The 15,430-nt window shown below is 37.7% G+C and overlaps 2 protein-coding genes across 3 annotated transcripts in view; both read left to right on the top strand.

Moving 5' to 3' along the window:
* The window catches only part of LOC139117439 (WD repeat domain phosphoinositide-interacting protein 4-like), a 277,044-nt gene that overhangs the window by 78,782 nt on the left and 182,832 nt on the right, over nucleotides 1-15,430 (top strand). The gene's annotated exons all lie outside the window — the stretch shown is intronic.
* LOC139117428 (E3 ubiquitin-protein ligase ZNRF2-like) overlaps nucleotides 1-15,430 on the top strand; it is a 31,805-nt gene that overhangs the window by 3,955 nt on the left and 12,420 nt on the right. For both annotated transcript variants that reach the window (XM_070680536.1, XM_070680538.1), the window contains exons 3-4: nucleotides 2,957-3,062; nucleotides 3,539-3,601. In XM_070680536.1, coding sequence (XP_070536637.1) covers nucleotides 2,957-3,062; nucleotides 3,539-3,596 — 164 coding nt within the window. In that variant the 3' untranslated portion in view covers nucleotides 3,597-3,601. The remainder of the gene's footprint in view (nucleotides 1-2,956; nucleotides 3,063-3,538; nucleotides 3,602-15,430) is intronic.

Raw genomic sequence — 15,430 nt, 5'->3', positions numbered from 1 at the left:
GGAAAAAGACAAATTTACAGGCCCTGCTGAAGTATTGTGATATCCAATTAATATTTATTTGTTCTAGCAATCATTGGATATCTATACCAGTACAGTAAGAAAGGCTACATGTAAATATTAAAAGTGTTTAATAAAAAAGGAAATTGTAGAATACAATGATTTTGAAGAGAAGGGAACCAGTACTGTGTTTGCTAAATACATCACGAAAACATAATTAGTCATTGCATTCTATAGTGTGAAAAAGTACAGCAGTATTATGATTTATTCTATGATTTTCATATTTTATAGTAATCACTAATAGACAAGAACTACATGTATGATAGTATCTGTCATGTCAGGTTGATTAAAAAGTGACAAAGAAGTTCTGTCTACTCATACTGTCTATGGTCTACTATCCATTCTTTGCTGTATCTGAAGTCAAAATGCCGTCAAAAAGTACATTGAAGATGACTTTGTCAGGGTTTACCAAACAGTTCACCAAAAGAAAAAAATTCGCCTGGATCATGTTGATTATTTCTGGCTGACTACTGGCCCATATGTTGGTACAATATTGTTTCCAAGGTAAACTCTGTAATTAAAGGTCTATTCTTTGTCAATGGTGAAGTGGCCTATTGTGTAGGCTTTGTGTACATACATGTGTGTGTACATACATCATACATAATTTATCAGACATTCTTAAGGAGCTGTGTGTTAATTTTATTAAAAACTTGAACGTACAATTTACCGATATTGACCTGAATGTCTTCATCGATTTTACCCTTTGATGGCAGAAAAGAGACTGTCAATTGTTAAAAAATTGTCTGATAGATCATTTTCATCAAGTGTCTTCAAAATTGTTAGACATTCTGTGTCCTACATGGAAACGTGTCAGTGTGAAACTGAAAGGACAATTGTGTTGAGGATTATCTCTAGAGTAGGAGGACATTGACCCATGTTTTGTTGAAGTCTCTCTCTGTTAAGGGATAGACCATTATGCGCTATTAGGGGGTTGTCAGACTGATGCCATGCAATTTTTTTCCTGTTTCATGATTTGACTTTTTTCAAAATTATAAGAGCGTGCAATATTTTTTTTCAAAAATTCCTCACTTTGTCAGTTTCCAGTTGGAATTTTAGATAGACATGTTTTTGAAAAAGTAGAATGAGCTGTAACATTTTCATTTAAAATACTTCAGTCTGGAAATTTTTGCCTACCCCTGATAATCTATGATTGACAGTCACATACAAGACCTTATTCATTATATAGCCAACTCTAACTCACAAACTAATGTCCTCCAGACAGTAATGACAGCTTATTAATCGTATATCATCATAATGGGTGATTGCTGTCAGTGGCCTTCTGTAAAGCTAGTGTCAGTAGTGTTCCTCTGTATGTAATTTTCAAGTATTTTCAAATCTTTTTTAGCACAGCTGCAAAAAATATGACATCAGATGATGTCAAAGGTCAAGATGAGTTTGATGAATTTTTTAGGGGTCATTTTTATTGTCACAGCAGGATAAATAGTATTTGATCAATCTTGAATATCATATCCCTGTCATCTTTGAATTTTTGAGGCAGAAAAATCCGTTCCAAATACTGGGTAAGGACACATGGCGTAACAATGTTCATTTAGTTTTAATAAGTTAAATAAGAGTGAGCCATTTTTGAAAATTCGATCGATAATTAGTTCTGTCATTGCAAAATCTTTAGTGGGTCAAGATTTAGTTGTAAGTCAGTAACTCATCCGTTGCCGTATATCCAGCCAATAGCAGTAATAGTAATGTACGGCCAAGAAAAGGCATCAGTGAAAATTCCAGTGTCCATACACAGAATTTCTTAGAAGTTTTACTCATTTGTCCAAATATCTGTCGTTGAGGCACATTCTGCAGTAACAAGTCATCGTCAAGCCTTCATGCACATACATGTCATACATGGCAAGTACTGACATACATACACTCTTTATTACAACTTTTCGCTGTGGACAGATAGGCAGACATACCTACTTGTACATTCATGTGTACAGTGATGGTCAGGCAAGACACACATACATTGTATTGATACTGGTGATAGTTTTCCATGTTTTATACAAATAAGAAAAATAGAAGCTGAAAGTTTACCCTGCTGTTCAGACATGATGGATGATATATGAAATGCAGAACTTTGAAAAATAGTCCGAACTTCAAGTTCATTTGTCAGTGTGTAAACAGGGTTCTTTCAACCGTGAAGTTATACTATGTACATGTAATATCTTGGGGGAAAATATTCATGCAAAGACAACTAATTACGAATAATTACTCAGAAACATTGAGTTCATAAATGTTTCATTGTTTAGTTTCCATTTCCTAATTGCCCAGTGTTAAATTCCAATCAGCTTTCTTGCTGATTAACTGAAGACTCGTACCACCCTATAGTAAATTGTAAGTTGTTACTACATGTATGCACAACAACACATTTGTAATGGATTTCTCCTCCTTGCCTGCGTCATACACTGTTGTTTATAAGCTATATATAACTAGAGAGCCCATAAATGCAGGTATTTACACGGCACAATAGCACCAAATTGAAGTTTGAGTTAGATAATAAAAGCCAATCATGAATTTAACCTTGGAATGATAAAAAAAAGTGAATTGTAAAAGCCTGTTTTGCACTCTAAATATCCCGTCTAGTCCCATACAAGATTGAATCATCAAAATCAACGTTTTAGAATTCAAACAAGCTTAGGTGATGTCAGAGTGCTGCAGATGTAAAAATGGAATGAAGGGTATTTCTATGATGCAATGGATTGTTTTCTGTCCCCTTCTGTGGTGTATTTGTTGTTTCAATTTCACTCTATCCTTGACCATTCTGGTTCAAACCCCCAACTGTGAAATGGTTTAACTTTACCGAGAAGCTATGACTTCAATGTCATTCCTTGACCTCTCCTAATTTTCCATTTGCAAGAATCAGTGACCTGACATTCAGTTTTTCTTTCACTTTCAGAGGACGTTTTAACTTGTGATTCAGGAGAATGCGTCATCTGTTTTGAGGAATTACAACAGGGCGACACCATCGCTCGCTTACCTTGCCTTTGTATTTACCATAAAAGGTATTGTATCAAAATGAAATGTCTGACTACCGTAGTGGCATGATTTTTCTGGCATTCAAAAATAGATTTATGTCTACAATGGAGCTGACATAACCTTCATTTTAAAATGATATATGGCATTGCACAAAACAAATTAACGATGCACGTCAGACTGCAGTAGGATTTAAATGATATGTCGACAGCCATAAATGCAGTTTGCATAATAAATCTACAATGTACTGCTGATCAAAAATGCCAACATGGTGTTCAACTTTGTGAACAAGCTATTTGTCCATCACTATAACTTATGTTAGCATAGTTACCACCGTATATGCCTTGCTACTCAAACGTATAAGCTGCAACATGGCATTAGAGTTCATACACTGTCCAGTTGCAGCAGTGAAAATTCACCTCAGCAATAAACAACTTCCCAGAGAAAGGAAACGTCAGTAAGAAGTAAGTGTAACTGAATATGCCTCTACCGTTTGTTTCCCCAGCTGTATTGATTCCTGGTTTGAGGTCAATAGGTCATGCCCGGAACATCCCAATGACTGATCAAGGTAAGTGGATAACGTTGTTTTGAAAGGAATGGCATATCTAGTAGCTAAAATAACAGACACATTGCTTTGTCTCTGTACTAGGCGTGTTGCAAGTCAGACCTATATGCCATTGTTTGCTGCCTGGAGCAATTCACTGCATTTGACAATAGGGTAACTTTGCAAGATAAGTCTTGATAGGTAGGTTGAATTGGCGTGATCTGTAACTGTATTTCAACATCTCCAAAAGGCATATATAAGGTATGTGACCTGGCTTAGGTAGAAAAGGGAGTTGAAAATGGCTTCATAGTAATGGCTATCAATCAAAAGGTTTGCTAGTGTGTTTGGCGCAGTGTCACATCAATCAGACGAGAAACCTAGTGACAGACAGGTCTGTAGAGGTCTGACTTGTTTAAATATTCTTATCTGATTGTACCATCCAATGACCTCTGTGTGTGAGATAGGAAATCAGAACATTGAATATGTTGCCTTAATCTGATATCAGTCCATTTACTTTTCAAATAGTGGAGTGGTTGGTATATCTTGTGTATTGCTGTATGTAAATAGTCCTTGTACAGTATGGCAGTGATGCAAGGTTGTTCATGGATTAGGAACAAAAGACAGTTTGGTACAGTTTGGGCTTGACAAAGTTGCTGCAGCTGGTATATTTCCAGATCCATAGGTGAAGTTCAGATGCTACCAGCTGATCAATAACTCTTAATCTTAACAACACAGGTGCAAATTCATATTTTATGATATGAATGGCTAAGAAAGAATTGTACTTTCCACATCCGAAGGAGTATAATGGAAAAGGAAATAAAATGTTGATGAGTGTGTGCCATGAAACTGATATGAACAGTCTCTCCCAGGGTACAGAATATTATTGTCATTCAGATAATCGTTACCGGAGGATAATTGAATAAGAAAGCATGCATCAACACAGTGTTTAGGATCGGTTTACTGTCTGTGCTATATAACCAGGTACAAAAGAATAGTGTCCTTCAGGGGAAGATTGTAATTGGCGCCATCTTAATAGGAAACATAAGCGGATAAAAAAATATTGAAGTGGAAACAATACAGTGATTCTGAGCAGTAAGGTGTGTGTGCATTGAACAGGGATTAACTATAAGACGTGGCATCAATAGTCAAATTTATCTGTGTCATTGGCTCTTCCTTCTGTAAAGCTTTATTATCATGCAATGAATGGTATATCTAGCCACAGCACAGCTGCCCTGCATGGTGGTTCATTTCCCAGGGCAGGTCTCTTGTCTCACATCAGCCAGGAACTCTTTGCTCAATATCAAGTACCGCATACGATTTAATAGCACAAGGTACACTTTATCATGCCCTGTCATACGCCTATTGTTATATCTGGGCACATTAAAGACACTTGTAGAGCTTGAATGATAAGAGAGTTGTGGCACTTCCCGGTCTTAAATCATAACTGCTAGTTTGTCTACCCCAGCAGTGTTAGATATTTGTGCTATTATCTGTGTCATTCAGTCACAGCTCAAATTGAGACATATTGCAGGATAACAATGAATTCAAATATCAGAAATTAGTATTGCAATATAGAGTGCACACTCCAATGTTTATCAGAATGCACCATTGATAATGAGAAATTGGCAGTAGGTATGCATACTAAATGAGTACTTGTCAGTAGGCGTGGCGGGAATATCGATAACATAACGATGTTATTTCACGCTTCAAGCATTATCATTATGAGATTGAGGAACAAATTGCCAATGTGTAGAACACACAAAATATTGTTATAAGATTAGAACTGGTACTATTATGTAGAGCAATACATTGGCATTTCCTGTCCCACAAGCTGGTTTCTCATAGCAGAATAATTTGTAAATTGTATGTGATAACGTGTCCAATTTAATAGGAATCTTTGCACATGTATAAATGTTGACAAGGAGAAGAGTGTTACAACCACACTGATATCAAAAGTCTCTTGCACCATTGAGGTTGCCTTGTTTTGGCCACACACACAAATGTTAGAAATAATTCTGTATTGTTTCATCATTGAAGCTGTATATGTTGTACCGACCATTGAATTATACTCCAAATTTAATATGGTGTACTTGTAGTTGGTGAATCCCATGTATACAGCTCTGCAATGTCATTCTGTGTGTTGCATAATATTATAGAATTTATTTTTGCCTCAAAGACTTGTATTGTATTCATACACACAAGGGAAACTTCTCTAATCAGATGATATTCATCAACAGCAACAATGCCTTTGTAATTGTCAATCACTTGTCACTTGCAATACAAGTGATATTGATATTACAGGGCTCCCGCTACCCGATCGCCAATTAGCCAAATGCGAAAGAAAGTTAAAAATGGCTACAAAAATTCAAGTTTGGCGAACATAGTGGCTAATGAATTTTTCCTGCCCAGGTGCCACCTCAACAAAAATATACAGCTAACAATAAAATGTTGTAAGATGTCGAAACAGTTTACCCTCCTTCCTACAAAGTTGCAATGTATTGAAACAGTTTACTCTCCTTTCTACAAAGTTACAGTTCCCTGGTACGTGGAGCGGACATTGTTGCTGTTCCGTCTGTGGTACATAGAGGCTTTGTTTTGCCTCCGTGAGTCCCGTTCGTCCTTCAGTCTATCTAGAAGTTTTAACTACTTTGCTAGAATCAAAATTTGGCCTGCAACTACTCAGTTTGATAGTAAAAACCGTAATTTAAAAGGGAAATTTCACAAACGGAGCAATAATGCAAAGGAAGAGGAGAAAAATGAGGTTTTCTGAAAGGTCAAGTCTAGGTCATCTCATCATGTGACGTAATGCATGAAGACCTCTTAAGTGTACAATTATGGTTCAAAAGAGCCACCTAGGGTGGGTCAATAGTTAAATGGCATTCAGCTTGACTGTCAGTTTTAAATTTAATTTATTAAGAGTCATTGCAAAGGGATATTGTCAACAGTAATTGTAGTAAGCATATCCATTGTCAAATCATCACATTTGTGAATTGCATTTTGCATGTAATCATTAAAGCAACAATTCATTAAAATTGTTAATTCGGTCTATTTCAAACTGCTATAACTTATAAAAGAAATAATGTGATTCTGAATTATTTTAAAATATGTGATTCTGAATTATTTTAATATTTTTGCAGATTCGACCAGTTTAATGATGTAGAAGTAAACATCACTAGACATTTCTTGATGATATCAAAATATCAAGTGAAAATATATCTGTGTTAAAATGTTATCATAATCATTAAAACAATGTATACTCTCAAACAGTGAGTAATTTAAATGAACATATATCATTGTGTCTTGTTTTACAAGAGTTGTGTTTGGCTAAACCCTTTGGTCTCAAGAAAAATACTCAAAATGCTATTCAGCCTGCTTGATCACAACTGTCACATACAAGTAACACCGGGGCCAATTGTATCTACACTGCCAGTGTGCTACTAATGCTTTCTCCTGCACCATTTTTTTTATTCTTGTGGCTGAAACATTTTGGTCATAGAAGACTGCATAAATTTGCCGCATGAGAGGCTTGTAGCTTATGACAAGCTATCATACTGTGAACACTAAATGAATGCCGTAGAAATGTTCTGTACCTGTTGTAATATACACTTCACTTTGCTACCAGATTTTTAGAATTCAATTGATACCTTATTTTATTTCTGGTGGTAAAAGTTTACCATCTGAAATGAAAAAGTATTTCTATCCTAGAAATGTCATAAAAACACAGATTATTCAATACAAACTGAACAATATTTTTAAGGGAGATCGATTTGTAAAATTAGGAACTATCAGAATGCGGAGAAAGCTGTAATTGCCACGCTTAATTGAGATCATAAACTGGCTAAAAGTTGCTCAAAGTGGCTACAAGATTTTTGATTTGGCTAATCAGTTGGCTAATCATTTTGGTGACTTAGGGGGAGCCCTGGATATGCTGTATAAGTAACCCCAGGTACATGCATTTCAAGTGTTCACTAGATGTGTTTTATTCATAGCATGCGATCACTACTGAGAAAAACTCTGAACTCCCTAAAATAATTTGTGAAAGCCCCAAGGATATCCCAGACTGAAAATGCATAAGACTGAATGAATAATCAAACCATTATTGTCAGAATTTTGTAGTTCCAACATGGTTTTGAAAAGCTGAGGGGGCTGTGTGTGAGCACATTTGATTTCATCAGAAGCTTTCACCTGTGGGATAAAAGTATGTTGCCTTGGTAACAAGGGGCTGACTTCATTCACCTTGGTGACACTTTGCAGTGGGCGAGAATTTTATCAGCGTGTGTGGCATAAACAAACACACGAAATGATGAAGAAATTATACTGTCAAAAAATAAATAGATGGGGAAAATAACATGTAAATTAACTGTAATCTGTCTCCTTTGTGTGAAGACCAAGATACAATAATGATTTAACCTTTATTCAGAAATTGTAAAGATTGATATGTCTTTATAGATCACAGTCAATAGGCCCTGGCTTTTTAGTCCCCGCGGACGAAGTCCGGCGGGGACTTATAGATTGGGTTCCCGTCTGTGTGTCCGTCCGTCCGTCCGTCCGTCCGTCGTCATCAACAGTTTCTCAGACACTGCCAAACCAATTTTGTTCAAACTTGGCACAAAGGCATAGCACTATGACCTACAGATGCACATCGATTTATTTTGCGATACGATCCAATATGGCCGCCAGGCGGCCATTTTATTACAATTTTTTCATGTACTGAGCCATAACTCAGACATGTTTCAACCGATTTTATTCAAAGTTGGTACAAGGACATTGATCAATGTCATAGATATGCATGTCAATTTGTTTTGTGATATGATCCAATATGGCCGCCAGGCGGCCATTTTATTACGATTTTTTCATGTACAGAGCCATAACTCAGGCGTGTTTCAACCGATTTTATTCAAAGTTGGTACAAGGACAATGACCAATGTCATACATATGCACATCGATTTGTTTTGTGATACGATCCAATATGGCCGCCAGGCGGCCATTTTGTTTCGATTTTTTCATGTACAGTGCCATAACTCAGGCATATCTCAACCGATTTTATTCAAACTTGGTACAAGGACATTGACCTATGTCATATATATGCGTGTTGATTTGTTTTGTGATACGATCCAATATGGCCACCAGGCGGCCATTTTATTACGATTTTTAGCTCCCATAGCCATATGTATATATGGCAATGGAAGCTATTCTTATAGGCTAGGGAAATGTCTGTATGTATGTATGTCTGTATGTCTGTATGTCTGTACGTCTGTATGTCTGTATGTCTGTATGTCTGTCCGTCAACATCAAAAACTCCAAAACCGCTGCACATTTCATCCTGATATTTGGTGTGTACATGGATGATGGGCTGTAGATGAGATTTTGTTCAAATGAAGTTGTCATTGCCAAAAATATGCAAATTAAGTGAAAAAATGTAAAAACAGTCAAAATTGAAAATCTCAATAACCACTGAGCAGATTACATGAAAAATTAGCATGTAAGTACTTTGGCTGACCTGAAATAATTGTGCTTTTTTTGATTTTTTGATATTGTTGAAAATATACAAATTAGTGCCAAAAAGGCGTTTTGGTTAAAAAATCTCCTTCTTCATAACCGCTGGTCAGACAGCTTTGATATTTGGTATACAGGTCCCTATGGATAACCCAACTTGGATTTGTTCAAATTGTGATGAAATATGCAAATCTGTATTTTTAAGGAATTTTTTGTCATTTTTGGTCAAAAATTTATTTCATCAAAACCGCTGTCTGACAGCTTTGATATTTGGTATACAGGTCCCTAGGGATAACCCAATTTGGATTTGTTCAAATTGTGATGAAATATGCAAATCTGTATTTTTAAGGAATTTTTTTGTCATTTTTGGTCAAAAATTATTTCATCAAAACCGCTCGTCTGACAGCTTTGATATTGGTATACAGGTTCCTACAGATAAACTAAATAGGATATGTAGAAAATATGATGAAATCTGCAATTTTATATTTTTTGTGCAATTTTTGACATTTTTGGTCCAAAAAATGTGTTTCTCAAAAACTACTTGTCTGATGCCTTTGATATTTGGTATACAGGTTCCTGGGGGTTCTGCAAGTCTGATGTAGTGAAATTTGATGAAATCTTCAATTTTGTATTTTTGGGTCAATTTTTGCCGTTTTTGGTCAAAATATTTGTTTCTCAAAAGTTACTCATGTGATAGCTTTGATATTTGGTATACATTTTTATACATAATTATGATGAAATCATCAATTTTGTATTTTTGCAGCTAATTTTGCCATTTTAGGTCAGGCCATCCTGAAATGAGCTATCAAAGATCTCAACCATCTTCATCAATACATATGTCACAAAAAGTTGCTCTCTACATAACACAGCAGAGCTCTGTCGACTATTGGGTCGCTTGTTTTTTCAAAACCGCTGGTCAGACAGCTTTAATATTTTGTTAACAGGTCCCTAGGATGACCTTAGTGAGATGATTTCAAATACTTAATTTTGTATCCATGTCTATAGTAGCTTCAGGGACATTGGCCCTATGTTTAAGATAATGTTGTGATTCAGTAAGCATTTGAAATGGTAAACTGTATTTGGTGTTGAAATGCGGTAAAAAATAATATGAGAAAACATAGCTGAGGTGATTCAGCAGGTTTGGTTTCCAACAAATATATTCAAAGTTTTTTTCAATGTTAAAGAGTGATGGAGGGGGGGGGGGGGGGGGGGGGGGGTCCTGGCAGATTTTGAAAAAAATCCAAACAAATGTCAATAAAAAATCAGCCACAGAAGGTTTGTCAAAAAGAAAAGGTGAGATAGTGGGAAAAAAGAATGTACAGTGTATCGGATAAAAAAGATGTTCCTCATCAATCTTCCAGACAACCCCCTTTTATCAAATGGTACACCCCTGATGTATTTTTGTGTGCCATTAAACATGCAGTGTATTTTAGTTTAAGATGTCAATCAAGTTAGGTAAGGATTTGAAAGGAATAGTCAAGTTCACCACAGTTTAACTTTATCTCTTGTGTCATCATCCTTGTGTAATTGGTTAAGTTTGTAAGTTGCTCCAGATGTGGATGTACCAGCTGTTCTGGAAGAAAACAATGTTTACTTTTCCCTATAGGGTTTCTGAGTTAATGATTGCATGTTGGAATCTCTCCATGTATCTGGTGCATCGGCAAAATGTAAATATTGGTTGCATGTATTTCAATCTATGTCAAATATTGTAAATGAAAAATCAAGAACAGTTTGCTGTGTGCTTGTAAAAGATAACATGTATGTCAATACATATTAAAACTGCCTTGCAGTTTGATTGTCTTAAAAATTATCACAGAATTAGAAAACGAAAAGAAACTAATCAAATTGCTGTAACATATTCACCCTCAGTGTCTGTAGGCCTATACTTAACTGTTTTATCATTACATTCAGCTTTTTGTTATATATTTATCACTCTCCATGGGCCTTAGGCACACTTGGGGTCAATGTCATCACTCTGTGCCAGTCTGTGAATGTCAGTCTGTCTGTATTTTTAGGCCATGTTTCATACAATTGGTGGTTTGTTTTGATAACTTTATTTGGTATATAGGGATAACCTAGCAATACAATTTTTTTGACAAAATGTGACATGACTTCGGTGACCTTTGACCTCAAATATACATATTTGTCCATAACTCAGTAACCACAAGTGCTACACCCTTCATGTATGGTATGATGGGACACCTTATGATGCCACATATTGTACCTCATTAATTATGTGCATATCTAATTTTGAGCAAGCCAATAGAGCCAGAGGTCTGATTTTTGATATATAGGGATAACTATAGGAGAGAATTTTTTTTGACAAAATGTAATGTGACCTCGGTGACCTTTGACCTCAAATATACATATTTGTCCATAACTCAGTAACCACAAGTGCTACACCCTTCATATCTGGTATGATTGGACACCTTATGATGCCACATATTGTAGCTCATTAATTATGCACATATCTCATTCTGAGCAAGCCAATAGAGCTGGATGTCTGATTTTTGGTATAAAGGGATAACTATAGGAGAGAATTTTTTTGACTAAATGTCATGTGACCTTGATGACCTTTTACCTAAAATATATGTTTATGTCAATAAATAAGTAACCACAAGTGCTATGTCCTTTGTATTTAGTAGGATGGGAGACCTTATGACAACACACGCTTTACCTCATTAATTTTGCACACATCTAATTCTGGGCAAGTGAATAGAGCTAGAGGTCTGATTTTTTGGCATATAGGGATTAATTAGCAATATAGTTTTTTTTTCAAAATGTCATGTAACCTCAATGACCTTTAACCTTGATTATACATATATATGCATATCTCAATAACCACAAGTTCTATACCCTCCAATTTTGATAGGATATTAGACCTTAAGATGTCACATCTTGTACCTCATTTATTATGCGCATATGTATTTCTTGGCTGTCCAATACTGCTAGAGGTCTGATCTTTTTTCAACGATTTAGAACCATAACTTAGACATGCCTCATGTGTTTCAAATTGGGAACAACGACATAGACCTATTTGCCCATAGATCTCAACATATACACTCCAGTGATACTTCTTAATGACCACATTTCCCTGCCCCATCAAGACTAATACTCCTATTACAAGTGGGGACTGTCATTGTCAATGACTTGTTTAGTTAATGGTTGTATCACAGTATTCGATATTTCTAATTCTGTATTTTTTCCATTTTATGTTCTGAATAAATACATTAAACATATTTCACTGTCTCCAGTACACTACATTTAAGTATTTTCACTTCATGCACTTTATCCCTTTCACACATGTTCAAATATCTGACCAGAGAACAAACACTAAATAGTCCAGGATGGGAGCTACAGTGTCATTGACGCTATTTTTTCATGTACAGCGCCATAACTCGGACATGTTTCAACAGATTTTATTCAAAGTTGGTACAAGGACATTGACCAATGTCATATATATGCATGTGGATTTGTTTTGTGATATGATCCAATATGGCCGCCAGGCGGCCATTTTGTTATGATTTTTCGTGTACAAAGCCATAATTCAGGCATATCTCAACTGATTTTATTCAAAGTTGGTACAAGGACATTGACCTATGTTATACTTATGCACATTGAATTGTTTTGTGATACGATCCAATATGGCCGCCTTGTGGCCATTTTTTTTACGACTTTCCATGTCCTGAACAATAACTCAGACATGTATCAAGCAAATTTATTCAAAGTTGGTACAAGGACATTTACTTATAGTATACATAAGTACATTGATTTGTTTCTCGATATGGTCTGATATGGCCACATGGTAGCAATTTTGTTATGGTTTTTTTCATGTCGAGAGCCGTAACTCTAGCAAGTCTCAACTGATTTTATTCAAAGTTTGTACCTGGACATTGACTTATGTAATACATATACGTGTTGATTTTTTAATCAGTAAGATCAAATATCGCTGCGTGGTGGCAAACTTGTTACGATTTTCTCATGTACTGAGCCATAACTCAGACATACCGGTATTTCCACCAGTATCATTCAAAGTTGGTACAAGGACATTGACCTATTTCATACATGCTCGTCAGTTGTTTCACGTCATGTAGCAGTATCATGTCAATATTGAAGTTTCATAATGAGGTTGATATGTCAGAAATACTGCATCAAATTTCATGAAACTTTGTACAGATGTTAAGCTCACATTGCTTTAACATTGAAAAAGACATTTATCAGTGTCATTTTAATTAATTTGTAATTGCATATGTAATGAACTTTCCTAATTAGAGTGATATATCCACAAATACAACGTCAAATTTGATGAAACTTGATACAGATGTTGATCTCATAGTGTTGTAAATACTACATTAAACTTTATGAAATATGGTACCGGTTATCTATTAGTGTTAGGATAGAATGAAAAAATGTTTTGCAACATCCTGTCAACTAATTCCCAGTTGTCTCATTTAACCCTTTTCCTGCCAAGTCGGTGAAAATCCGCTTGAAATTCGGTGTAGCTAGAATCTGAGCAGCCACGGCCGTTATCCTGCCAAGGCGGTGGAAATCGGGCTACTTTTGGTACCCCTTTCCTGCCTAGTCGACGGAACTACGTGTAGCAAACCCTTGCTCGCGCTAGGGGTCGTTCGAGGACAGGTTTTGGGCGAGGAACGGCGTTTGCTCTCGAAATGGGTTCACAGAGAGTCCAAGGACAGGGAAAGGTGCGGAAGCTACCCAGCCAGTCCCCCACCCGGTGGGGGACTGGTTTTTTTTTGGGGGACGAGTAGCGTACTTGGCAGGTTAGCACGTTGACGTATTCTAGCGGAGTTTGGGGTAACTTGGCTCTGAGGCACTACATAGATTGCGGCCGAAATTGACCGTCTCGGCAACGCTAATCTGTAAGGCAACCGCCTAAGACCGCCTCAGCTGGCGGTGCAATTTTTTGCCAATGGTGCGAGACGAAAATCACGGACTTGGTCCTGATTGACGGGAAGTGCGGACGGATTTGACGGACTCGGCTTTCTCGAAGGCAACCGCCTAAGACCGCCTCAGCTGGCGGTGCAATTTTTTGCCAATGGTGCGAGACGAAAATCACGGACTTGGTCCTGATTGACGGGAAGTGCGGACGGATTTGACGGACTCGGCTTGATTAGTCCCTGACATGGAACTGATCCGAACGGACTTGAGCGACATTTGTGAAGGTAACCACCGCTTTTAACCGACTTGTTACCTTCTCGAAAAGACTACCCACTCAGATGTCGGACGTTGTCGGCTGCACTTGGCTCTAGACGTTCAAGCCGTGCAACGAAACACACCGCCTCAGCCTTGCCATTCAGGAACATGGCCTCAAAATTTGATACCATTGTTCACCGACTTGGCGGCTGCGGTTAGGTGCGTGAACGTTGTTCACCGACTTGTTACGCCTATGTTGTCCCTGTGAAGTTCGGCTAACGGCCGAGTCTAACGGGAGTTGGCAGACCTGTGTTTGGTTTATACCGTAGTATGACCGACTCAGGTAGAGGTACCTGTCGGTATATTCCGAGTTTTACGCACTCGGGCGTCAATGACGGGTCGTCATCACCGCTGATGACGTAGACGTGCTGGCCACGTTATTTGAAGGAGCCATGTTTGCCCAACGGACGAGGCCGAGACAGCCGTTGACAATTTTGGCATCCTTCATCTTTGACCGCCTTAGTTGGGTAAGCCGCTCGGCAGGCGACGGTTATGACCTAAACAAGCCGCTGAAGCACTGTTCGTTGCCGTACAAGAACGAGACGGCCAGTCCATTACTGCTTAATGGGCAATCTGTCGGGTTGGCTTGTCACCGACTTGGATGACAATACGCCCTGCGCAGGCGTACTTAGAAGGGACATGAGGTTAAAGATACGGGTTTCCCACCCGTACTAAACATGGGCTTGGGGCAACGTCCTTGGGTGGAGGTGCGCATGCCACGTACCCAGCTGGACGGAATGTCAAGTTGAAATGCTAATGACATTGACTATGTTATGCTAAGTGCTCGATTGATTTGCATCGCAAATGAGTATTATTAGCATATCAAATGGTGCGGACAGGCAATTTACATGACGGGTAGGAATGTCAGCGCCGGTTGGTGGACTGATTGCCGTAGGTCCATTATAATAACAGGTGGATGCATATATTAACACCCCTGCGTCCAATCATGTCCAGGGCTTTGTTTCCCTGTGGCTTTAAAAGGGAGGGACCTGCTAGTCTGTCGACACTGTTCCAGACATGAGCTTGACGGACCGCAAAAGTTTTCTGAAGGCGAGCAGACGACTGAAGCTCAAAGATGCAGAGTCTCCGGGCGGTAGTGGTAGCGATCGTTGTGATGTCCCTAGTAAACGTTCTAAGAAGTCG

This window comes from Ptychodera flava, chromosome 18 (assembly GCF_041260155.1).
Source record: "Ptychodera flava strain L36383 chromosome 18, AS_Pfla_20210202, whole genome shotgun sequence".
NCBI classification, from domain to species: domain Eukaryota; kingdom Metazoa; phylum Hemichordata; class Enteropneusta; family Ptychoderidae; genus Ptychodera; species Ptychodera flava.
The sequence above is the reverse complement of the archived record's forward strand: the minus strand, read 5'-3'. Positions and strand labels throughout refer to the sequence as shown.